At 43.9% G+C, this 24459-nt stretch overlaps 1 protein-coding gene and 1 long non-coding RNA gene across 2 annotated transcripts in view; one reads left to right on the top strand and one right to left on the bottom strand.

Annotated features, from left to right (window-relative positions):
- Positions 1-224: 224 nt before the first annotated feature.
- On the top strand, positions 225-8961 carry LOC119397751 (uncharacterized). Its single transcript, XR_005184563.2, has 4 exons — positions 225-313; positions 3283-3442; positions 4554-4760; positions 8455-8961. It is a non-coding gene; the product is annotated as an uncharacterized LOC119397751 (long non-coding RNA).
- Positions 8962-13282: 4321 nt separating this feature from the next.
- The window catches only part of LOC119395570 (sphingomyelin phosphodiesterase), a 661730-nt gene continuing 650553 nt past the window's right edge, over positions 13283-24459 (bottom strand). The window contains exon 12 of the mRNA XM_037662549.2: positions 13283-13531. Coding sequence (XP_037518477.2) covers positions 13420-13531 — 112 coding nt within the window. The 3' untranslated portion in view covers positions 13283-13419. The remainder of the gene's footprint in view (positions 13532-24459) is intronic.

Raw genomic sequence — 24459 nt, 5'->3', positions numbered from 1 at the left:
AGGGGCTTCTGCGCTAATTCTGTTAATCTGAATGTGTCTGTAGTGTTTTTGTTCTTTTACTGTTTTGTTGTCCTTAGTTTGCTAGCATCTGTAATGTTCATTTATAGAGATTTTGTAAGATTTGTTTTTCTTCTAAGGCACATTATCTTGAGATTTTTTATGCACAAGAATATAAAGGTTCACATTTATTCAGTTCTCACTGGGGTTATTTCACTGCGTGTACAGGTACCCGTCCAGGCAGCTCTATCGGGTAGCTGCTGAGAGATTGGTCACCGCTCATCCACACCTTGCAGATAGGGTCGGTTGCAGCCTGGTAAGAGCATCGGACATCGCACATTTTTTTTTCAATCTTTGCAATGCCACAAAACCTTACCACACTGTAGCTGCAGTTACTAGTTGCCATTTTACATTGTGGCTGTAAATTTTTCTGGTCATGTAAGAGCTGAGCATGATGTTGATCTCTGGTTCTTCTAATGAGGCATGTCTATCCCTAGCTGCTATTTTGGTGCAGATCAGTTATAAGGGGCAATCAAAGTTTGCATTAAAGGGACTGTCTACGGTCCTTCATCACTTTTCTGTTTTGTACCGCAATAGAAAGTGTACCATCTGAAGTGTCCGACCTTGCAGCGGTTTCTCTGGAAAGTGAGTAGAAATTTTTAAAACAGAATTTTTCGATCTGCGTTCGGTCTTCTTTCATTGGCGTGAAACATGCCCACAACACTGGTTGGTGGACGCGATGACGATTGTAGTGCCAGTAAAAATTAAAACCGAAAGCACATGTGATTTCTGTAGGATTACTTTATTTTCGCTGAACACTATTGTAATTAATGGTAACAGGCGTTTTCAGTGCGCTAGCGGTAAATGAAGCCTTATTATACTATTACAGAACACTTGTTTTGCTGTAATCGCAGTCTATGCGTTTATTTTAGCACAGCTGCTGCAATCCAAGCCAAGTCGATCAATAAATGCGCGCCTTCACAGCGCACCACATGTGAGACATCCTAACAACAATACAGCAGCACAGTACGATCAGCGCAGAGAGCCGCATGGCCTACCGCATGAGTTGAAGCAGACGAAATCGAAGATGGCGCCGCAAGCAGCGCCACCAGGCGCCTTTTTGGATGCGTGGGAAAAAAAAAAGCAAAAAATTACTCTCTGACGCAACCGAAGGGTGCCTCAAGTGCGTAAAATACAATTTCAAGTTATACATGTTTGTTTTTAAGCAAAATGAGTCTACCTGCATGGATTTCTTGTCATACCAGTAGATTGAACCACATCGCCGTTGGGTGACGCTAGCGGTCATTTTTTCACGACTTTCAACATCAAATTAAAAATATAATTCCTCTTTTATGGGGCAAAAGCATCCTCGTGGCTGCCGATGCGACGAATGATATTCTCATTTTCACCACAATCAGAAAATTTTTTCCGAGCGGTAGACAGTCCCTTTAAGAATGAAAAAAAGGCGTGCCTGCTGGGGCAGTTTTGTGGTGAATGTGTACCATTGTTATGAATGAGAATGCAGAACTTGTGTCTCGTCTGTGGTGGGTACATTTCATTAAGGGTTAAAATGCAAAAGCCATTGCTCAGATTCAACCTTGATAAAGACCAGCAGATAATGAAGCCAAAGAAGGTATAGGGGGTGTTAACTGTACTGCTTTAAGTGCATTGTGGTAACGCAATATAGTAGATGCAAAGAAAGTAAAGTGGACAAAAGGCAACTTGCCGCTGGCAGGGACCGAACCTGTAGCCTTCGTGTAATGCGCCCCGATGCTCTACCAATGTAGACAGACGTTAAAAAACACCAGGGGGTTCAAATTAATCTGGACTCCCCACCATTTGGGTGTGCCACATAATAATATTGCGGTTTGGACGCATCAAACTGCAACATTTAGTTTAATTTTCATAAATTTTAGGTGGGAATATGCCCTGCATTATGCCAGCCTGCTTTGCTATTTTTGCAACATCTGTCTGCCAGTCTACAAGCAATGAGGCATCCACTCGTGCATAAAGTTTTGCTACGTCATTAAGTGACAGTTGACCACCTAATTCTTTGTCTCAGCTTTTCAAGTACAATGATATAGCCTTCACCATTTCAGGAGTGTCATAAGCTGGAGCGCCACCACACATTTACCAGTTTGCCACAGACATTCTTGAAACAAGGACCCTTCAAATTGCAGATCAAATTGCTGTTTATGATTTAACCTGTTTTTTTTTGTAGGTGCTGCCATTTTTTTGTTTTGATGCTTTAGGTGGGATCTACGGTAACATGTAGAGCAAAATTTGTATTTATGTTGATACAGAAGTGACGTGCGCTCTCATTTTAGTGAAAATTGCGTGTGGACATTCCAAATTTATGATACGTTTGCGATGAAAATTTCAGAATGCTCGTCATAGCGGTACAGTCATACTCAGTGCAGGAAAATGAAGGACGATAGGTGGGCTAGCTAGTTGATATGTGATGAACCCAATGTAGCTCTTAAAGCAATGCTTAACAAAAATAGGTAAAAAATGACAAAATACCACTTGAAAGGCGCTAGTGTTCAGATAAACAGGTTATTTCACATATTTTAAACAGTTGGGTGTAGTTTTGGTGGATTAACAGTGCGTGACAGCTGCACGTCAGAGTGAGAGGGGCACATCGACGGCTGCGAGATTAAATGCCTCCCTACGAATGCAGGGTGCATGTTTTCCTGTTCTGCTACCTCCCTTTTTCCGCCTCTCATCTGCATCGCACTCAACGGCTTTCACAAAGGCACTGAGGTGTGCCACACCCGTTCGGGCCTTTATTCCAACCAAGAGCATTGTTCGCTGTCGGTGCCGATCATACGGGCTCTAGGAACCATAGTGAAAGCAGAGCCAGGTGAGAGATGCAGGCAACGGCTGGCAAAGTTGGCACTCCCATTGCCAGGGGCGTTAAGCATCACCTCCTCTAGTTCACAGCATGGCCGCTGCACAGAACAGTTTGTGAAAAACTCATTCAATTCATTCTTTTCCATTAGTTTCTGCCTGAAATGAAGGTTGTGGCTACAGAATGCGGCACCCAATCTTTCAGTATGGCTGAGAATCTAGGGGGCAAGGAATTTTGTTCAGTGTTTCTTTCAGCAACATAAAACCGTGCATACTGGGCCCTACATGGTGTCTGGTTCATTAGTTCTGTTCAAGTTTGGTGCTATAATGGTGCCGTCAGCTATATCATTTGTGTAGTTAGTTCCGTGTGTACACCTGCAACACTGATGAATTTTTCAATGATTGTTATTAATGTATGTGTTTAAAACATTACAGGAATCATGGGTGATGGCCCTGAGGAACAAGTTCCAACAACACAGGAAAAAAGCTACAAAACTGCTCGGAGGAAATGCTAATTCAAAAGAAATGCTGTCTGCCAAAGCAAATGCAGGCACCATCTGAAGAAGTGGCAAACAACAAATTGTGCCGTCTTTTTGTGAGTTGCTTTGAAAAATATTTCGTACATCTTCTGATGGTATCTTGGTGTAGCAGCTGCCGTACCACTCGTGCTGCGCTATTATTTAGTGCTGTGTGGCAGCAGATTTCTTAAATAACTAAAGTGACAAATGCAGGAAAAATAAATTAGTTACATTGTGCAATAAAGGCTCATCAATTTGGATATCATCAGATGAAAAAAAATACAACAGAGTGCCATGTTATTGAAAGTATCAAGAAAACAATAAACAAATGCCTGTTACGTTAATACACTTTCATTTTCTGATAAATAAGTACATCCTGTATTTCTTTGCATAAGAGCAGTGTAAAAGCCGCATTAGTCATCCTGTGACTGCATTCACATTGGCACAAGACTCCAGTGTTTAATTAGGCTGAAGTGTGCTCTACACCCCTCCCTTATAACGTACCGCCGCCACCACCAACACCACCACGTATGTGACGGTACTTTTTTCTCTGGTAAAATGTTTGGCAACTGATTGTTTGTTCATCGCGACATAGCAATCAAGTTTTATGCCAGCATGAGGACTGCGGCTGAAAGCTCTTGGCATTCAACAGCTTCTGCGTTGTTTGAGTTTTGTGGCTTTGCGCGCGCAATAAAGTCCAAAGCTGCTGAGTGCCGAATTTGCATGCGGAGAATACACTAAAGAATGTTACGTATCATATTCGCAGTGTCACATCGTAGCGTGCGATGTTGTGAATATCACACGTAGCATTTGTAAGGGTATTGCTCCGGGGTCGAGCAATGCGAAATGTGAGTCGCACCGTGGCGTGCGCTTCGTTTCAATAAAACCGAGGTCCTTGCTCTAACATAAGTGCTGACTTTACCTCAGGCCCATTAAACGTCAATGTAGTCAGCCTGCCCAGTAAGAGCACGATTTGCACACAACTACTTTATTTACGAAAACGTGGCAGTCCACCTCGTAATGCTTCACACAAAGCCGAAAAAATGCAGCATAGACAGCTGCTTGCTGTCTGCTTCGCATGAAACAGATTCCCGTAATGCGTGGGACCTGCGGAATTTTTGGATGAGTGATTGTCTGCATTCTTGTAGTTGCACTGCACCATTTCATTTTATTTTTCTTGCATTTCAGGACTGCAGCCATCTTACTACATATGGAGAAACCGTTGAGTCCTTGCAAATTCATAACGAAAGGCTCCAGAATAATGCAGCCTGCCACGATGAAGCAACAGGAAGGCCAAGGTTGCGGGCAACAGCACTGGACAGGCATAAAGAGCTTCGCAGCCTCACCCTGTCGGATGCTCTTTTACTGTTTCCATTTCTTGGAACTGAGGCATTGGTAAGTTCGAGCAAGACCCTTTGCTTTCTTTTTTGTTTGTCTGTTTTAGTGGCTCCTGTGTATCTCAGGCAGTAATTGCAGTGTCATTTTTATCACAGGATAACATTGTTTTGGCTGCAGTGATGAAATCTGATATGAAAACTGAATGGTACTTCGGGATGAGTACTGGGTCAAACCTTCTCAACAGTGATAAAGGATGTAGACCAGAGCACAACAATCGACCGATACTGCAACGCATTAGTAAAACACAGAATCATGGTTTAGGAAATAGAGTACCTAGCGTTCATCCAATCACCAAGACATGTGCTTCAGTCAGTGCAGCAATGTGGATAAGTCCAAATATTCATACAACTTCATTTGTCTTGTAAATGTGGGATATCTTCAACTCCTTAAAATACTGGCTGATATATTTATTGGCTGTTCATGCAAGGCAAAAACAATGATGCCAAAGAAGGGATTAGGAAACTGTCATTTGAAATAAGCTAAAGTGCAGTCAAACTGGATGAAAAGGCAGCTTTCTGCAAGTAGCAGCCAAATGCACATTGTTCAAATTCGTGTTGTGCTTTACTGAAATATCCACCGCGTTCAGGTTCTCCAGTTTACTTTATTGCTATCCTCCTGTCAATAATACCAAGGATGAATCCTCATTTGGCATTAATACTGCCAACTTTGACGATTGAATATATAATAAGCAAGGAGGAGACCAGGAGCTTGAACGTTTATTTGCAACTGTGAAAATGCAGTCAGTGAATCCAAGCGAATCATGGTTACACGATTATGTATGATTGATAGTTAAGTACAATAATTAATAGTGAAATGAAAGTATATAAAAAAAAGCTGATGCATGCGCGACCTGAGCCCAGTTCCTATTATTCACCTGCTTGGCGTGTACTACATGTTTGTGTGGTGGATGCAGCTTCCACTTGCAGCATGTTTTCTTTCTGTGCGCTATTTTAAATGCAACGTATTTCTTCGCGAACCACAGGCACTTTGACTGTTTCATCTGCCTATCTATCTACCCACCCCCCTATGTCGTGGTACTCTTGTGATCATGTCTCCTTGGTAGACACTAAAATTGGCATTGGAAGACATGAGTGTATGAAAAGTACTGATTCATCGGTAATGACAAGAATAATGTGAGCTCATGGTTCTATGTAACATTGTCACTCATGTTACAACGTAGATGTCACTTTCATTGCAATGAAGTCCACACTGCGTTGTGATGACTGGCATATTTGAGCAATGCTTGACCGTACCTTGCCGAGTCGCAGGAGTACATATGTAATGGTTACGACGCTGTTTAAAAGTGGATCGCAGGCACTGCAACCATAATTAGCATTGCCCTGACATGATGCTTCTGCAGCGTCTTTTTCCAAAAGAGCTTGGAGCACTGGTGTCTCTGGTAGAATACTTAAATGCTGTGCAGAATGCCTGGGTTTGATTCTGGCTCAAGCCTTGAATGCCGGCACATGGTTTTCTCTTTAGCACTATCATGTTAACATTTCCAAAGCCTATTCTCACTGTCGCTAGTAAAGACAGTGTATCACCTGTGATACCACAGGCTGTGGTATGCGTGCATGTGCCACATGTTGCTGGTGGAAAGAGTTTAATGAGGTACAGTAAAAGCTTGTTAATTCAAACTTGGTTCATTCGAACTTACTGCTAATTTGAACTGACGCCCTGGTCCCGGCACAGCCCTATGTATTTCTATCGGGGAAAACTCCCGATAATTCGAACGCGTTGGTATCTACAATGGTGAATTCAAACTGGGAGCCCTCTGGCTTTCGTTCCTCCTCACAGAAATCGGCCCAGAATGATCACCCAAATTACTCATTACTTTCATCTGTAAAACAAGTGTAGTGATTGATTTGCATGTATGATTTTATGGTTGCAAATGTCGTCTGTCTGCTGCTACTGCTGTATGGGTGGCATGGCCCAGTCAGGCAGTGTTTGCCTTTAGCCGTGTCCCCTTGGACAATTTCAATATTGTTCTATAAGTAAACTAAGAAAGAAAGACCTTAAATTTTGATTGTGTTAACTGTGCCATGTAAAGAATGTGTTTTGGAGCACAAATAGCTTCGTATATTTTGGCATTAAGGCTCACTGCTCACGTGAATGCAAGTCCCTGCTTGTTTCTGGCATATCACTGACTGATCAATAAATTCCGTTGGTTGTTTGAGCATGAACTTAACTTACGAAATTACCTGCCACAAATGTGTAATATCGCCTAATTTGCGGGAAGGAGTCCAGAGGTGGCTTCTCTGGGTTCTCTCCACACGGTGTGGCACGATATCTGTTCAATCTAGTGCCCGCACGCTAATTCGAACTCCGCTTAGTTGGAACAGCTTTATAGTCCCCTTTGAGTTTGAATTAACGTGCTTTTACTGTAGTTGACCAGTCATCACATTATTCGGGACATCAGCTGTGACATCAGAACATTTAACTGGCCAAGTTAGTGCACTTCCATCTTGAACGAATAAACAGTGCGAAAGAACAAGGACGAATGAAAGAAACGACAGACAACGGTGCTAACTCACAACTAAAAGCGTTATTCTGCAATGAACGGAATAAATTAGCAACTGGAGAAGGATTATAAACAATCATCATGAATGCACAAGGTAACAAAAGTAACAAAAGATATCCAAGTGGCTGATTATGCATGAACATGAGGCAAACTATTCCTGAGATATGACACATCTGCCTGTGATAAGGCTACCGAAGGTTGGCTGATGCACTTGTGACCTTCCAGTGACATGTAAAAGGCTTCCATGATTTCTCGCATGTGCTGATCCCTGTGGCGATGCAAAATTTCTGTCCTATCTAAACATGGATTACAAGCACTTTTGCGACAATGAAGAGCCAAATGAGAACCTGTGCCATTTTTAGCTTCTTTTGTTTGTCCTTGTTCTTTGGTGCTGTTCATTCACTCAAGACATCAGCTGAGCTGTGAATCGTGTCTGTCATATACTCACGGTTTCATATGCTAATTTCGGTATGTGCCACGGTAAGGAGATGACCACGAGAGCGCCCTGGCATACGCGGCTTAATAGATAGATAAGCAGAAAGAAGCAGTTAAAGTGCATTTGGTTTGCTGAGAAATGCTTTGTATTTAATAGATATTTGCCTGCTTCCTTGGCCCTCACTGGCACAGGATGACATTCCCAGAGTTAATTGAACATATATCCCAAGGAAACTAAAGGATGGCTGCTGCAGTAGATTGTGCGTGTATCTCACCTGTAGCAAGTCCTTTTTTGTGCACATTCATTTTCCTTTCTCTCACTGCACTGTTTTTGTTCTTATGGTTGTAACAAATAGACCTCAACCCTTGTTCTGTCTGGCATATCAGCTTCAATAAGTGTCATTAGCTGTGCAATTACTTGGAAATACTTTGGGAACGATCTTTCTTATCTTTTTTTGCCAGCTACTTTCAGAGTTTGAACTCTTTTTCCAAAGAAGTGTGGTCCATGAAATGAAGAGTGGCTTCATGATGCTCAGTTACGTTATTCTCAACTTTGGGGAAGCAGATGAAGTGGCAGAAAACTAGAAAGGATCACCCCTCATGCCTCGCTGACCTTATCAGAACAGGCTGTTCTTCTGCATAGTTCTAAGGAATATTTTTTTGTTTGGTTCAGCATTATCGACACTAAAAGTTACATTACGCTTAACAGCATTCTTTTTTTTTCTTCAATCATAGGAACAAGCCCTGCTCACACCTTGCCTTGTGGAGAAAGGACTTACTCTACACATTGACGGGGAGCCCGTTTTGAGTGTGCCATCACTTCTTGCAGGAATGGCGTGCCTGTTTGCATCGTTTTGGGTATTTCATGTGGAATACCCAAAAAAAGGCACACAAAATGCTCACATTCTTTGAGCACGCGTTCCTACACCTTTCACGCATGAAGCCGAGTGTCAAAGCTCTGGAACTTATAAATTTTTTTTAATGAGTAACATTAATTTAGTTTCACAATTGTAGTTTTGTAGTTTTCTTCAAGTACGTTGTGCAAGCTGGCATTTTGGACTTCTGTGCCTTGAGAAGAGGTGAAAAAAAAGTATGACAGACAAATGTTAATATTGCATTTTTTTGTGCAAGGTTTTTTTTTTTCTAAACCTTGGCCATGTGTCGCATGTGGAATACGGCATGCACTTGTACAACCAATGTGTACATTTTTTTATTGCAATATTGCAAACAAGTTCTGTGGTATCCCGCAAGGTGGAGGAAAGATTAAGAAAGGGAAAATAGACAACCACCTGTTTGTAGCTTGAAGCCACAAGAAAATTCATGCAGCTTTCTTAGGGAAAAAAAAGCTTCTTCGTTGCCGAAAAATTCGTCCTAGTTCGGGGTCCCGGACCAGGACGAATTTTTCGGCAACGAGGAAGCTTTTCTTTCAGCTAAATCCATATGGATTGCCTTGTGGCTTCGTGCTACAAACGGGTGGTTATCTGTTTTCTCTTTCTTAACCTTTCCTCCACCTTGCGGGATTCCACAGAACTCATAGCTTTTTAGTTGCTGAAAAATTTTTCCTGGTCCGGGGTCTGGGACCCCAGAAAAGAACGAATTTTTCGGCAACTAAAAAGCTTTTCTTTCTGAGAAATCCATATGGATTTCCTTGTCGCTTCAGGCTACAAATGGGTGATTGTCTATTTTCCCTTTCTTAAAATTTTTTTTATTATTAAACCATGCCTGGCAGCATTTATAAAAATAATTTTCATTTTGTGATGTCAACAATGTGCCCATGGCCTCGCAGGTTGGCTACTTGCTCTAAAATGTTTTATCCACCATTGCAATTTTTAGATGGGCCACCCAGGTCTTGAGTATTCAGTGAGAAAGCCTAGTCACTTTTGAATGTTGTGACATCATGAGTGATAAAATGGTGACTACAGGTACCTTATTTGCATTTGTATTGTTTGTGTATGGTATATGTGGTAGCCATATATTATAGGTTATATTTAAGGTATCCATGTTTACAAGTTTGTCAGTCTTTTTGTCATGAAACAAATGTGATCAGTTGACCTGTCTCAATATATTTTTAAGGTATCCATGATTTATTTCACTGTGCTAAGTCATGGTGAACAGAATAATTGCAGCCGTGAAAATTGCTGTTAAATTTAGTTGGCAGCACAGATCTCTAGTCATGTGTGAAAGTGCTACTTCGTATGCTAGCTCGTCGCATAACGTTGGACTTGTGGAAGTCATCATCTACATTTACAAGTGCACGGCTGCATGCCTTGGACCCTGATCTTGAATTACGCATCCCGTCCACCTTATCACGACGTGACGCTACCCTGCTGGTCCGTCTATGGCTTGGAGTGGCCTTCTCAAATGCCTATTCGTATATTATTGGAATGGCTGAGAGCCCGTCGTGTGAAGTCTGCGGGTGCAGCGAAACAGTCGCGCACCTTCTCTGTGAGTGCACCCGCTTCAGCTCCGAAAGAACGGCCCTCTCAGCCGCATTAGGCCAGCTGGACAACCTCTCACGGAGAACAAAATCCTAGGGCCCTGGCCTACCCGGTCTTCAGCGCAAGCCGCTCTGAGGGCGTTGTTGAGGTTTCTCCACGCAACCGGACTCAATGTCAAACTGTGACTGCTGGAAGAAAATGGTGCTGTGTAGTACTTGGACTGCGGTTATGACTTCGTTTTGTTTTGTTTCGTTTTGTTGTCGTTGTATTTTGTCGCGTGCTGTCGTCACAAACTCTTCTTCTTCTCTTTCATTCTTTTACATCCCCTTTCCCCTTCCCACGTGCAGGGTAGCAAACCGGAAACTGCTTCTGGTTAACCTCCCTGTCTTTCCTTTCTCCCTCTTCTCTCTCTCTCTCTTTACACATAGTACTGCGCAATTAGCTGTTTTGAATGTGTGATATCTGATAGGGCCACCTTCTTTTGCATTTATATAGGCTTATCATTTACTTAAGGCACTGCTATACAATACCTGCATTTTGTATGTTTCTGTCCGCAGAAGTGCTCACTGCCGGAAATTCAACACTAGACTTGTATTATATATGCTATTGGACATTTACCTACAATAAATATTTTTGTCAATGCTTGGTGTGTGTCTTCTCCAACGGCGCAAGCAGGAACCCTTTCGGAAGTTCTGCGTCGCCACTTCTGCTGAAAAGCCCCCCTCCCCCCAAAGCTTTTATTAATGTCTAAATTGTCGAGATACAGTTTTGCAAGAATGCTAGCATGGCTTCAGTTTTCGCGAGACTGTATTTTGGCAATTTAGAAATGGCATAGAAGCTCTAGAGGGAGTTATGCAGCAAAGGTTACTCCCGTTTACTACCGCAAGCACTCCCCAGAGGAGTAAACTAAAGCACCCTAAAAGCACCGAATTCACTCCCAAACTTAAGAAAAAACAAAACAAAAACGTGCTCGCTTAATAACAAAAACTCCCATTTCCCCCCCTAGAAACGACTGCATTACGCCTTAAATGCTCCCTAATAAGAACGATAAAACCCCCCATTGTGCCTCGCAAAATATTTTATTGGTGCACAAAGGGAGTAAAACATACGCCCGACGTAAGCCCTATAAATGCCCATCTAAGGGAGTTATATGCCACCATTATTACACCGAAAAACCTCCCTAATGAGAACGACATAACCCCCTTTGTCTCTCGTGGAAATATTCTATTCAGACACAAAGGGAGTAACATTTATGCCCAACGTACACTCTATACACGCCCTCTTATGGGAGTTATTTTTTTACGCCCTTTCTGAGGGCATAGAAAGATGTACAGATGGGAGTGTTCTAGAGGACAAGCCAAAAACTCCCATCTGGGCGTTTTTCTGTTTAGAGTGTAGCGCTTAGGCAAGGTAACCGCTGGTCGTTAAAATTAACTGAGTGGATTCCAAGAGAAGGAAAACGCGCGAGGCGGAGACGGAATGTTAGGTGGGCAGATCAGATTAAGAAGTTCGCGGGTATAACGTGGCAGCAGCAAGCACAACACCGTGTTGATTGGCGGAACGTGGGAGACGACTTTGCCCTGCAGCGGGCGTAATCAGGCCGATGATGATGACACGTGTAACGACTGCCTTGCGCTGACCACGTTCGAATGATTGGGAATCTTTCAGATTATTTTAGAACCTTCCGATAAGATAACGCGCACAACGCAAACGTTAGAGCATATTTTGGAATTTGCGCACCCACCAGCGATAATGCTTGAATCTTCGACACCACATGTATAAATATCGACACGCCTTACCACTTGGCAGATCACTCGAAGGCAATCAGTGTAATGTCTATCAGTGTATCGGCTATCAGTCATCTCGCCGCTATAAGTGTTCAGCTTGAATTGCTTGTACTTTGACTCCTTCATTTTCCAGGCACAAATTCGCGTTGAACACCCCGACTGCTGCCTTGATCAACGTCACGACCACATGACAATATTGACTGCGCAATCAAGCGTTGCTCGAAAACGCCGATGAACGCTAGTTCGCTGGCATATTTGGCATATTTACGCCAGGACTATTTATTCGTCGGCGTGCGCATCATCGGACCATAGCATGCACTTGTTCGCGATAAAACTTGCATCTCTGCTCTAACGTAAGTGCCGACGTTATTACGTTGGACCATGTTTACACGCCAGGACTATTTACACGCCAGTATAGTCGACAGGCCTGACACGCCGACAGTATGCGCACAACTGCTTAACTTACTCAAAGGGGTATCGATAGTAGTAAAGCTTAGCTCAAAGCGAAAATTCCTGCCATGGGCCGCTATTCGCTGATTGCGTAAAAGCGATTCCCACAATGCGTGCAATATGCCGGAATTTTTTGTCGCGGCTCGCCTATGTATGTCCAAAGAATAATTGGAAAGAAAGTAGTTGGTATTCATCGCGTAAGAGGGTGCGCGTGCAAACACAGATACAGCAGAACTCATCTCCGCGTGCTTAGGTATAGAGCGCCGTCTGCCACACTTGCGGTATTACGCAAGGGATAACTGCTTAGACATTTGAGTTGCATAGGGCGCTTTCATATGCAACGCTGGTGAGATATCATCCTCCAAAATTTAATTACGACGAAACTCGTGAAATAATTTTCAACATTCGGGTGAATTATGTTGGTCACACATCTCGTGGGCATGCCGACAAAACATATAGCCTGCTTCAAGCCGATCGCTTAGTAAATGTGACCGAAAAAAAGAGCACGTTCCCTAGGTAGCAGCAAGATTCGAGCGATCTCGAAATACAACTTGCTGCCGCAGCGCAAAGGACGGAGAGGGAGGTCGATCTTGGTTGTTCGGAAGTTGCAGTTATTCTCTCCACTGCAGCAATGTTGAAGCTGTGCATCTGTCGACAGCGTCGTTGCGTCTCCCTTATTACAATAAACGGTGTAGCAGAATACATGAAAGCTGAAAAAAAGGAATTGAAAGCACGGTTGACACCAACCACCTCTGTTGCGGACATTTTCGGCCCTTTTGCTCTTTCTAGCGCCATAGAATTCCTTGAAACACAATTCACGCAGCAATGGTTCAGATGACAGCAATGCTGCGAGTATCGATGTCTGTGGGTGCTATTCGTTGCCGTTAGCAGTCAGATAAATTTCATGCTATATTTATGGTTGTACTCGCCCAAAGCAAGCTAGGCTCACATAGTACACATTTACAAGACAAGACATTGAATTAGCATGTGGTTACACAAATACTTCTTAGATGCATAACTAGGTGCTATTGACAAGCGTTGAAGTCGGCCGACTTGGATGTGCGTTGCTTGCATATGAAGTTTTTCCGGCAGGTGGCGGTGCATGGCTTCGCAGTGGGGTCCTCTTTGCTGTAGAACCTAAATAGAAAATACAAAATATACGGAATTTGCAACAAACCCTCAAGAAAACTGACGTTGGGACTTTAGCAAGTTGCCTCATAATGAAAAATGACATTTTTTTAAAGGTAATAGCAATTCGTAACGCCAACTTAGTGCTCAACACCAAACATTCATTTCTATGTAGCCGAATGGTGGTATCATTATGTTACTGCGCAACAAGAACCAGGCAAAAATCTAAGACAAACATACGACAGGACTCAGCGCTGAATATATCAACTGAATTTTTTTATTCATGGGGTTTGTCAACTGCGCAAGCGCGGTGGTTCACCAGTCACTTCTGTTCACCAGTCAGCATGCACGGTACCAGTCAACATGCACGGTAAAACATGAACAGAAGTTTAGTCCGCAAGCGCGCTGCTTTACAAGATACCTATTTCATGTGGACAAATGTACATATGACAGACAGGGCGGTGTCTCAACAAAAGGTTCAGCGAGCACAAGTACAACTTGAAAGGAGTCACTGCGTGCTCTCATTTGGCGGCGCATTGCAGAAATTGCGGGGACAGCGCATGTCATCCCCTGTTCGACCAAGGAAAGAAGATGATTCTTAAGGGCTCGTTTTCTTTGTTAGACACAATATCAATGAGAACTAACAGACAATAACGCCAAGGAAGTTTTGTTCATAACAGTGGCTTGGTTCGACCAAGCCACTGTTATGAACAAACGCAAGGATACCCTATGCAGAGAAACAATGGAAGCTTTCCACGCGAAAAGGAACGAAGACAAGTGCATTAGCCGGCCGTCTATCACCCTCCAAGACAGCGAAGTAGCACTTCTGGACTTCGGATAGGCAGCAAAAAGGACTGACACGTGGGAACCATTTCTAATCTTTTAAGTTCGCAATTTTTGCGACGATGTATGTCGCGGTTAACTGTGCGCAGGAGCGCAGCTTTAGCCCTGCGTATATAAAGACGTTTCTTTAATAAAAAATTTCAGTTGATATAGACGTTTTTCACCGGCAACCTCGAACCAGCGAACTGGGAAGTGATATTTGCCACCTGGTGACGAGAGTAGAAGGGTAGCCGCCGTCTGGGTTGTTGCTGAAGGCTTGCTTCCGTTTAGTTAACGTTGTGCCTGTCAGATGCAAGCGACTTTTTGAGCTTACAGAGGCATTTTAGAATGTCCTTTAAGAACGCTTTTTCAACGGGGCATCACTGCGTTGTCTATGGTTGTACCTACAACCAAAAGAAACGCAATGCTGCAAGAAAACAGCTGTGCGGCACGCACAATGTCGCACAAGAGGAGTGCGCTTGCAACACCTATTTGTTGCCTAGGTTTCCTACGGATTCCGATTTGAAGCGACAGTGGACCGCCGTGGTGAATAGTAAAGGGTTTGTCCCTTCTTCATCTTCACGCGTGTGTTCTGCCCTTTTTGTTGGTGGCAAGCGCAGTGATCGAAACCCCCTTCCAATGCTTCGACTCGGATACGAGAGAAAGGCAAGACAACGTGCACGGCTCGCTAAACGCCACAAATCGCATGATACGAAATGAATTCTTTATAGGTGCGTAAAGGACGACGACTTATTATAAGGTACGGAAGTGAACAGCCAAAGAGAAAAGTACTGCGAGCTTTCTTATTGAGAGAATTGTTGGTAATGGGCGGTTATTTTTTTAGAGGACTGCAGAGAACCTAGCACCAACCTCACCCGCCGCCGCTCTCCATGTCGACACTGGTGACGCCGAGTTTTTGGAAGACGCTGGTAAAGAAAAGGTTAAACTGTGTTTTCTTTTTTTGTTCTGCGAGAGCTGCGAAATTTCCGAAATGCGTAATTGCGCGAGCTAACCTTTTATCATCACGCTCTTACAGGAAGACGCCGCCACCGCGGGGTGGCTCCTGCTGTTTGCTGCCGCTTCTATGAAGGTACGCAGCCTCGAAATTAAGGAAAGCAGATTTCCTTCCCAGAAGGCTACTGCCTTTAGTGAATAAGAGAAAGATGTAAATAAATCAGCGTACGGGCCAGCGATTAAAACGAGCTTTTCCACTAGATCGCACCACGCTCGCACGATCACTAAAAATCTGTGAACGCTATTCTTTCAAATAGCAAACTGGGGTGTGGAGGGGTTGATAGAAATGTGCTACCCGGACAACCCTGCTCATTACTGATAAACGTGATTTTACTAGTTATCTCGCATGCACGGTGTCAGACGCTCCTCCACTACATTCGCACAGCGTTGCAAAGCTTGTTGTCAGCGATGTTGCGCTTCACAAGTCCTTCCTCGTCCGATGTATTATTCGGAATTGTAAGTCTATGCGACAGTGCTTGGTATATTTCAGTTTTGTATCTGCTTGGAACAACCAAATGAACCAACAAGTCAAGGACAGCGTGGGGGACACGTAATTTGCAGTCATAAGCATGCGCAGGGTTCCCCTTCAGGGAGGGCGAAGGTTCGTCGCAGCGCCTCCCCTCCGAATTATGTCAATGTATGGCGCTGACATTGCGTCCCCCACCCGGTGTCGCAGCGCCCCCCCCCCCCCCCTCTCTATTATGTCAATGTGTGGGGCTGACTTTGCGCCCCCCTCTTAGGTAAATAGGAGGCGGCCGCCCCCCTGTGCGCACGCCTATGTTTGTAGTTTTTGTTAGTGCAGTACGTAAAGGGTGAAGGAATTAAAGTGGACGAAGAGAGATCTTGGCAGCGGTGGGACCCGAGCCCACGAGCTTCGAGTAGGCACAGCATCTAGCTCAACGTCGCGGCTTTGAGCATCACCGTCATCGAGTCATTTTACAGCGAAAGCTGTTAAGAGATCATTTCACCGGCCGTTTTTGGCGCCGTAGTTGTCCGCCGCCGGCGCCGCCACCGCCGGTGTCCGTAACCAGTATCGCTCGAAATAAGAAAAAAAAACGAAATAAGAAGAAAATTCCAGGATGGAACGAGGTTCGAACCTGGGCCCTCTGCGTTGGAGCCCAGTATTCAACCTCTGAGCCATGCTGGTCCTTGAAACTGCTTTGCAAAAAGGTCCTATACAGGCTTCATGTCGGGAAGGAACCACATTAACATATGCAATATAGCGTGGTAGAAGAGTAAAATGAGCACCAAGCGTCGCACAAGGCGAATTCTGTAACCAGGCGTCACACAATGCGAATTGCGCAACGAGTAGGTTGTTGAATGCTTCCAACCCATTACAAAGGGGTCTGCCATAATTCTTCATCGTCATCAGGCAGAGCATCAACAAAGTGCGCATAATGACTTACATGCGTTTAGCAGGTACCAACGCTCTCCGTAGAATTGCGAAAAATGGCACAGTGCCTGCTGCCCTACTTCGCAAAAATTACAATGATTTATAGCGTAGTGGGTTCCCCGCAAGTGCACTTGTATTGGTTGCCAAGGAAGCCCATAAGCCCATGATCCATTTCCTCGGGGTCTCAGTAAAGTTCTTCGCCCCCCCCCACCCCGTCTCTCTCCCACGTCAACGTATGTTATACATCAAGACGGGAGAATGAAATAGCGACCGGGCGTCACCCATGCAAATTACATAACTGGTGGGCCGTTTAAAGCTTCCAACCCATTACAAAGGGCTGAGCCATAACTCTTCATCGTCATCAGTCGTCGCGTCAACAAAGTGCACATAATGCCTTACAGAGGTGTAGCTGGTGTCTCGCTTCTCCGCAGAATGACGAATAATGGCTTAGTAGGTGCTTCCCAACTTCAAAAAAATTGTGATCTATGGCGTAGTGGGTACGTTTCTAGTGTACTTGTATTGTAGCCCCAAGAGAGCTTACAATGAGCTCTAGAAACGCCGCTCTTCCAGCTTTCGCTGTGACTGTGCTGCGGTTTCAGCGCAGGCCTGGCGTTTTTTTTTTTGTTTTTTCGTCTCCTTCATATTGTAATAGTAATTACGCTTACAATAACACTTACAAATAACATCCCCTCTGCTTTCTTTGGCCTCACAATCTGTTGGTTAAATTGGTTGTTTCCATATGTACATTTATTTATTTATTGCGAGAATTATTCATTCACTTCATCTCCTCACCTTTACATACTCATCAAAATTTATATATGCGATTGTGGGGCTCTGGTCGAGGAATAAAAGGAGTGACCTGTGCTTTACACGTTGCCTCACAATACACACACGCGCACGCACACGCGCGCGCGCACACACACACAAACACACACACACACACACACACACACACACACACACACACACACACACACACACACACACACACACACACACACACACACACACACACACACACACACACACACACACACACACACACACACACACACACACACACACACACAACACACGCACGCACGCACGCATATCACAAAAAGAACATAATGCATGGCTGCGCTAAAAAGACGGACAAGGAAGAGATGTACACAGGACGGGCGCCCGTCCTCTGTACATCTCTTCGTTGTGCGTGTTTTTTAGCGCAGCCATGCATTATGTTGCAAGTATACACCAGCTAGCCCAAACCAAAGCGCTACTGACAAAAAGAAGCGCGCATGGTATTATATATATATATATATATATATATATATATATATATATATATATATATATATATATATATATATATATATATAATATGAACTTTCTCTGTACACACACATACACACACACACACACACACACACACACACACACACACACACACATATATATATATATATTTATATATATATATATATATATATATATATATATATATATATATATATATATATATATATATATATATATATATATATACATACAGAGAAAGTTCATTTGTTTCTTTCAGGAGCAGGAAGAAGAAAATGGTAAAATTGCGGCTGCAGACACTATCATACAACTTCGCCACTTTAACGTAGGCATTTCATCTATTTAGCTTTACTTTGAAGCTGTTCTGCCACACTCACGTAAAGGCAATGCATTTGTGGCGAAGCAATTGGTACTGCTTAACGGTTGCGCTCTCCAGCGGCTCCTAGTGGGTCGTCCTCTTCTAAACGCCGCTCGCGCTCGGAGTCCGTGTTTTTGCCTTGACTGTCGCCATAGTGCATTGTCGCCGAGTGCCGTCCAATGAACCGCTTAACAAATTGGTGGAGGTGCTGTGCTCCCATTCAATGCCCCTGGAGCTTCGTTCCCGTACTCTGCCATCTACCATGCCTCAAGACGCCGCTCAGCAAACGCCGCCTCACACACCGACCACATGTCCCGGTGTACCACGCATCCGCGTTCCACCTATCTTCACTGGCGCCGATGTCACCGACGTGGAGGACTGGCTCGCAATTTACGAGCGCGTGAGCGTACCCAACAAATGGGACGAAGCAGGCAAGTTGAGCAACTTGGTCTTCTACCTCGCGGGAGTAGCAAGCTTGTGGTACAACAACCACGCGTCCGATTTTGCTACTTGGTCGGATTTCAAGACCGCCGTCATCAACGTTTTTGGCCGCCCTGCAGTTCGTAAGCTGCAAGCAGAACAGCGCTTACGCGAACGAGCTCAGCAGGCCGGTGAATCTTTCACCAGTTATATCGAAGACGTCCTGGACTTGTGTAAGAAAGCCAACGCCACCATGTCCGAGTCTGACAAGATCCGGCACATTATGAAGGGCATTGACGACGATGCCTTCACCATGTTGCTCGCTAAAAACCCTTCCACCGTGGCCGAGGTCATAACACTGTGCCAGAGCTACGAGGAGCTCCGCCGGCAACGTTCGATGACCCGTCGCTCTCCATCACGCGACGAAGAGCTTGCTGGCTTGGCGGCCATACCTGACCAAACCACGCTGCTGACAGAAATGAAGGCATTCGTCCGCGAGGAAATCGCACGCCAGTTCTCTCTCCTGGCCTTCGCCCACCCGCCGCACGTTCAACAGTCGTCGACGACCCTTCTTCCTCCCATCCGCCGAGCGATTGAGCAGGAAATCGCGGAGGTGATGCCTGAGTACCACCAGCAACCTCCGGCTCCTGCGCCACAGAGTTACGCTCAGGTTGTCGCCAGGACGCACCAGGCAATCCCTGCGGCTGCACCGTTGAGTTACGCCGAAGCCGCCGCTAGACCTCCGTCCTTCGAAGCGGGTGTGTCGGCTACGTATGCTGCCGTCTGTTTCGATGCTGTTGCAGCTGTTTCGATACTGCTGCAGGTGCAAGAGATAGTTGCTGCTTCTGAGGAGCGTCTGTGGAGTTCACGCACCGAGGCACCAAACTCACCGTACACAGGCAGTGAACTCCGGGAACAGTGTGTAAGTGTAAATGCTATGACACTGGTACGATTCTGTGCAAACCTAATAGATTACAGCAAAAGTTACACCTGCACTTTTGTACTATGTTCGATATGCCTCTCAGCAACCATGGGACATGCGTGTAAGTACCCATGGTCACCAATACCAGAGTGCATGGTTATTATTACATTTGTCTGTAGTATATATATTCACATTATATCAACATGAAAGCGAAACTGGAAGATCAGTGGTGCATTCCTCACAATGTGAAGGAGATTTCAGAAAACGTTGTGTTATTCTACTGCAGATAGCTCAGACAGCTCGCTGTGTCACTTCTGCTGAGCAGGACAAAGTCACTGTGGTGCCGGACTCCCAGAAAAGTGGAAGTGAACACCAGGAACGGTGCATAAGTCTAATTGCTATGACTCTTATAGGCTTATGTGCAAACGTTATAGCTTACAGCCAAAGCCAAACCTGTACTTTCATGCAATGGTCAACACAACGCTGCCCTGGGGTCACGCGTGTAAGCACCTGTGGCCAAAGTCCATTGCCAAAATGCACCATTATTAGATTTGTCAGTACTATATTTGCCTACACTGTATGAACACGAAGACTAAATTCAGTGATTAGCCATGCTTTCCTGCGAAACGTGAGCAAGGTCCACTATAAAAAACAGGTTACAGCGCAGCAATTTATTTTAAGACAGGAGTGCCATAATAAAAACATTGTTTTCACCCTTCACCCTTCTTCTTCACTAACACCACGGGTGACGCCCACGGACTCTGAAAAGAATGCGAGGCTCTAGGACTAGGATTTAGTGCAACAAAATGTGGATTGATGGTATTCAATGATCACGAAGACCATGCGGTCTTTATACAGGGCCAAAAAATACCGAGGGTAAGCGAGTACAAGTACCTCGGAGTATGGGTAAATGAGGGGGATAGATATATGGAGGTACAAGAGAAACCATCGGTAGCAAAGGGAAAGAGGAATGCTGCAATTATGAAGCACAGAGCTTTATGGGGATACAATAGGTACGAGGTGCTTCCAGGGCTATCGAAGGGTGTGATGGTTCCGGGGCTCACATTTGGGAACTCAGTGGTGTGCATGAAGTCAGAGGTACAATCAGGAATGGATGCAAATCAAAGGACGGTGGGCCGCCTCGCGTTGGGCGCTCACGGGAAGACGACAAATGAGGCTGTAAAGGGTGATATGGGATGGACAGGCTTTGAAGTGAGGGAAGCTCAGAGCAAAATGAGATTCGAAGAGAGGCTGAGGAAAATGAAGAAGAATAGATCGGCAGAGAAGGTTTTCAGGTATTTGTATAGAAAAAGCGTTGACAGGCAGTGGAGAAAAAGAACTAGGAGGCTCACCAGTAAATATACGGCTAGCAGTGCGGGCGATATGGCAACAAGGAGCATTAAGCGGAAGGTCAGAGAGGCGGAGAGGACTTATTGGATGGCAGCGATGGAAAAGCAGGCGGCTCTGAGTAACTACCGAAAGGGAAAAAACGAAATAAGGAGGAAAAGGTTTTATGATAATTCAAGGGGAAGCGCTTTACTGTTTGAAGCAAGGTCGGGCTGCCTTAGAACGCGTAGTTATAAAGCGAGATTCAGTAACGAAGAAGAACAATGTACATGCTGCGGGGGAATTTTTGACCACTGTCGCTGCTGCCAACAACTGCGTTCTGCTTTACATTTTTGTGTCTGCAATTGTTTTTGTGATCAAGAGTATTTACCATGCCAACTAATGCTGAACTCTCAAAAAAATTGAAGAACTCGAGGCTAAAATTAACAACTTGGCTAAAGACACATCTGAGAAGGTCTTCGGCAGGTTCTTACTCAAGCTGAAAGAATCGGGTATAGATGTTGCAGAACTGAAAAAAGAAGTATCCCTACAATCGAGTGCAGAGCACTTGAATGAACTTGTCGAGGACCTACGTAACCAAAATGTCACATTGGTAAATGAGAATAAGCAGCTAAAAACCCAGAATGACTCTCTCAGCCGCAAGGTTGAAGAACTCGAACAATACTCACGCATGAGCAATGTGGAGATCAAGGGCGTTCCCTGCTCCCAGGGGGAAGACTGCACTGTAATCGTGAAAATGATAGGGGAGAAAGCTGGCTGTCCCATATCGCCTGGTGATCTCAACATTATGCATCGCGTGCCCACTCGTTCTAATGATAAAAAAAACATTATTGCACGCTTGTGCTCTCGGACTAAGAAATCTGACTTCATCAGTAAAGCACGTAAGGCGAAGCTCTGTGTTAGTGACCTTGGTATCACTGGCGCTTCTAACGCCCCCGTCTTTTTCACTGATCATTTGACCCCAAGCAACAAGGTCCTCTTTTCCAAAGCATTAACACTAAAAAAAGAAAAGAATTGGATGTGTCTCTGGACGGACGACTGTCAAATTAAAGCTAGAAAGACTACTAATAGCCAAGTTCTGCGCATTCGTGATGACTCTGATTTGTCCAAAATAGACTAAGCCTAGCATAATATGTTCATTGCATCACTTTTTATCGCATCAACATGGATGCTCTTATAGAACCAGATCATGTTCACTCGTTCATAAGTGGATATAATTCTATCATTCATTTTAATGCTAGGAGCTTGCGTAAACACTTTGATGAAATCGATAATCTCCTTTCTTCCTATAGTAACTCTTTTTCAATTATTGCCATAACGGAAACATGATTATCAGATGATGACAGAAATCTCTATTGCTTCCCAAATTAGAACTCGGAATACTGTAATAGACCAACTAGCACTCATGGTGGTGCGGCATTTATATCTCTCCTGGTCTTTCTTATAGGAGAAGACATGATTTGCTCTTGCCTGTAACGAATTGTGAATCAGTTTGGATTGAAATCGCTAATTGCTCTCCATCTTGCGATCAGAGAGATTTCATATTTGGCTGCATTTACCGATCTCCCTCATCCTCAGTCGAAGACTTTTTTTCTAATCTTGACAATGTCCTACATACCATTTCTCTTGAGAATAAAACTGCCATTTTAATGGGTGACATCAACATTAACTTACTCAATTACACTTCACCTGTTGTTGTTAATTACACCAGTCTACTGCAAAGCTATGGATTCGAATCCTTAATTGATATTCCTACTCGGCAAGTTCCCAGTGGTGCTAGGACGCTGATAGATCATGCTTTCTCCAACTCGCTAACATCTCCGTTGGTGAAAGTTCTCGACATTGACATTACTGATCATTATCCATTGCTCCTACGCTTCAATCGTCAATCTCGTCCTTGTACTCTTCCACATTCCAAATATGTTCTGGATAAAGAGAGTTTCACAACTGCCATAGCTGACTTAGACTGGACCGAGGTTAAATCTTGCAATGATCCCCAGAAAGCGTTTTCTAAATTTTTTTCTTTATTTATATCGCATATCCAAAAATTCACTTGCAAAAAGAAATGCAAAAAAATCTTAGCATTTTCCCATAACCCATGCATGTCCCATAAGCTATTAGCAGCTTTGCGCAAGCGCGATAACCTCTACAAAAAAACCAAAAGCCAGCCGTTTAATACTAAGTTAATTGCCCGCTACAAAAAATTACGTAACGCTGTAAACCAACAATTAAAAGCTGCAAAACGCTCATTTCTCGAAGAAAAAATATCGCGAGCAGGTAATAACGCTAAACTAAAATGGGACATTGTATACTGCTTTCTAAACAGGAGTTCTCGACACCAAGTATCCAGAATTGTAATCGACAACATTGAATTTAACTCGCCTATCGACATAGCTGACGCTTTCTGTTCCTACTTTTTTAGCGTTGACGCACCCTCTTCCACACAAATCACACCACTTCGACGTCTCCCTCACTCTTTTTTCCTCTTTCCCACCACTCCTGAAGAAATACATTATGTCATAAAACACCTCAAATCCACCGGTGCAGGAATTGATGAAGTCCCGCCTGCTCATATCAAATTTATTTCGCACCAATTTTTCCGATGTTTTTTGTTTCATTACGAATTTGATATTGAAGACTGGCGTATTTCCTAAAGAACTTAAACTCGTTAAAAATAACCCCAGTTCTTTAAAAGGGTGATAGCACAATGATTAATAATTACCGACCCATTTGCATTGTGCCCTTTTTTGGTAAAGTTCTTGAGAAGTTGATTGGAGTACGCCTATCAAATTACCTTGATAAATTTAATATTATGTCCCCTTGTCAGTTCGGTTTTCGCAATCATTTCTCTACTGATCTGGCACTCATTCATCTAACCGATCAACTAAAAAAAATCATTGACGAAGGTTTATTTGCAGGATCAGTATTCATCGATCTACCAAAAGCATTCGACAGTTTAAATCATAGCATTCTCTTTACTAAACTTGAAGCGATCGGTGTATGCGATCCTGCTTTAGCGCTACTAAAAAGCTACCTACATAACCGCGTTCAACTTGTGTCGATTTCTAATGTATACTCTAAAGAATTATCTACTAACATTGGTGTGCCTCAAGGATCCGTTTTGGGACCGCTCCTATTTTTGATCTATATTAATGATCTTCCTAACTGTCTGTCCTCCACTAATTCCATTTTGCATGCCGATGACACTACCATATTTACTTCTGACAAAAGCATTTCACTTCTCGTTGACAAGCTAAGCACTGACTTGAAAAATGTTTCAATTTGGGGCAGTGCTAACTTGTTAACTAATAACGCAGCCAAGACTAAATTTGTAGCATTTTCATCGCATCAAAAATATTCAGCAT

The sequence above is a fragment of the Rhipicephalus sanguineus genome, chromosome 6 (genome assembly GCF_013339695.2).
Source record: "Rhipicephalus sanguineus isolate Rsan-2018 chromosome 6, BIME_Rsan_1.4, whole genome shotgun sequence".
Lineage (NCBI taxonomy): Eukaryota > Metazoa > Arthropoda > Arachnida > Ixodida > Ixodidae > Rhipicephalus > Rhipicephalus sanguineus.
The sequence above is the reverse complement of the archived record's forward strand: the minus strand, read 5'-3'. Positions and strand labels throughout refer to the sequence as shown.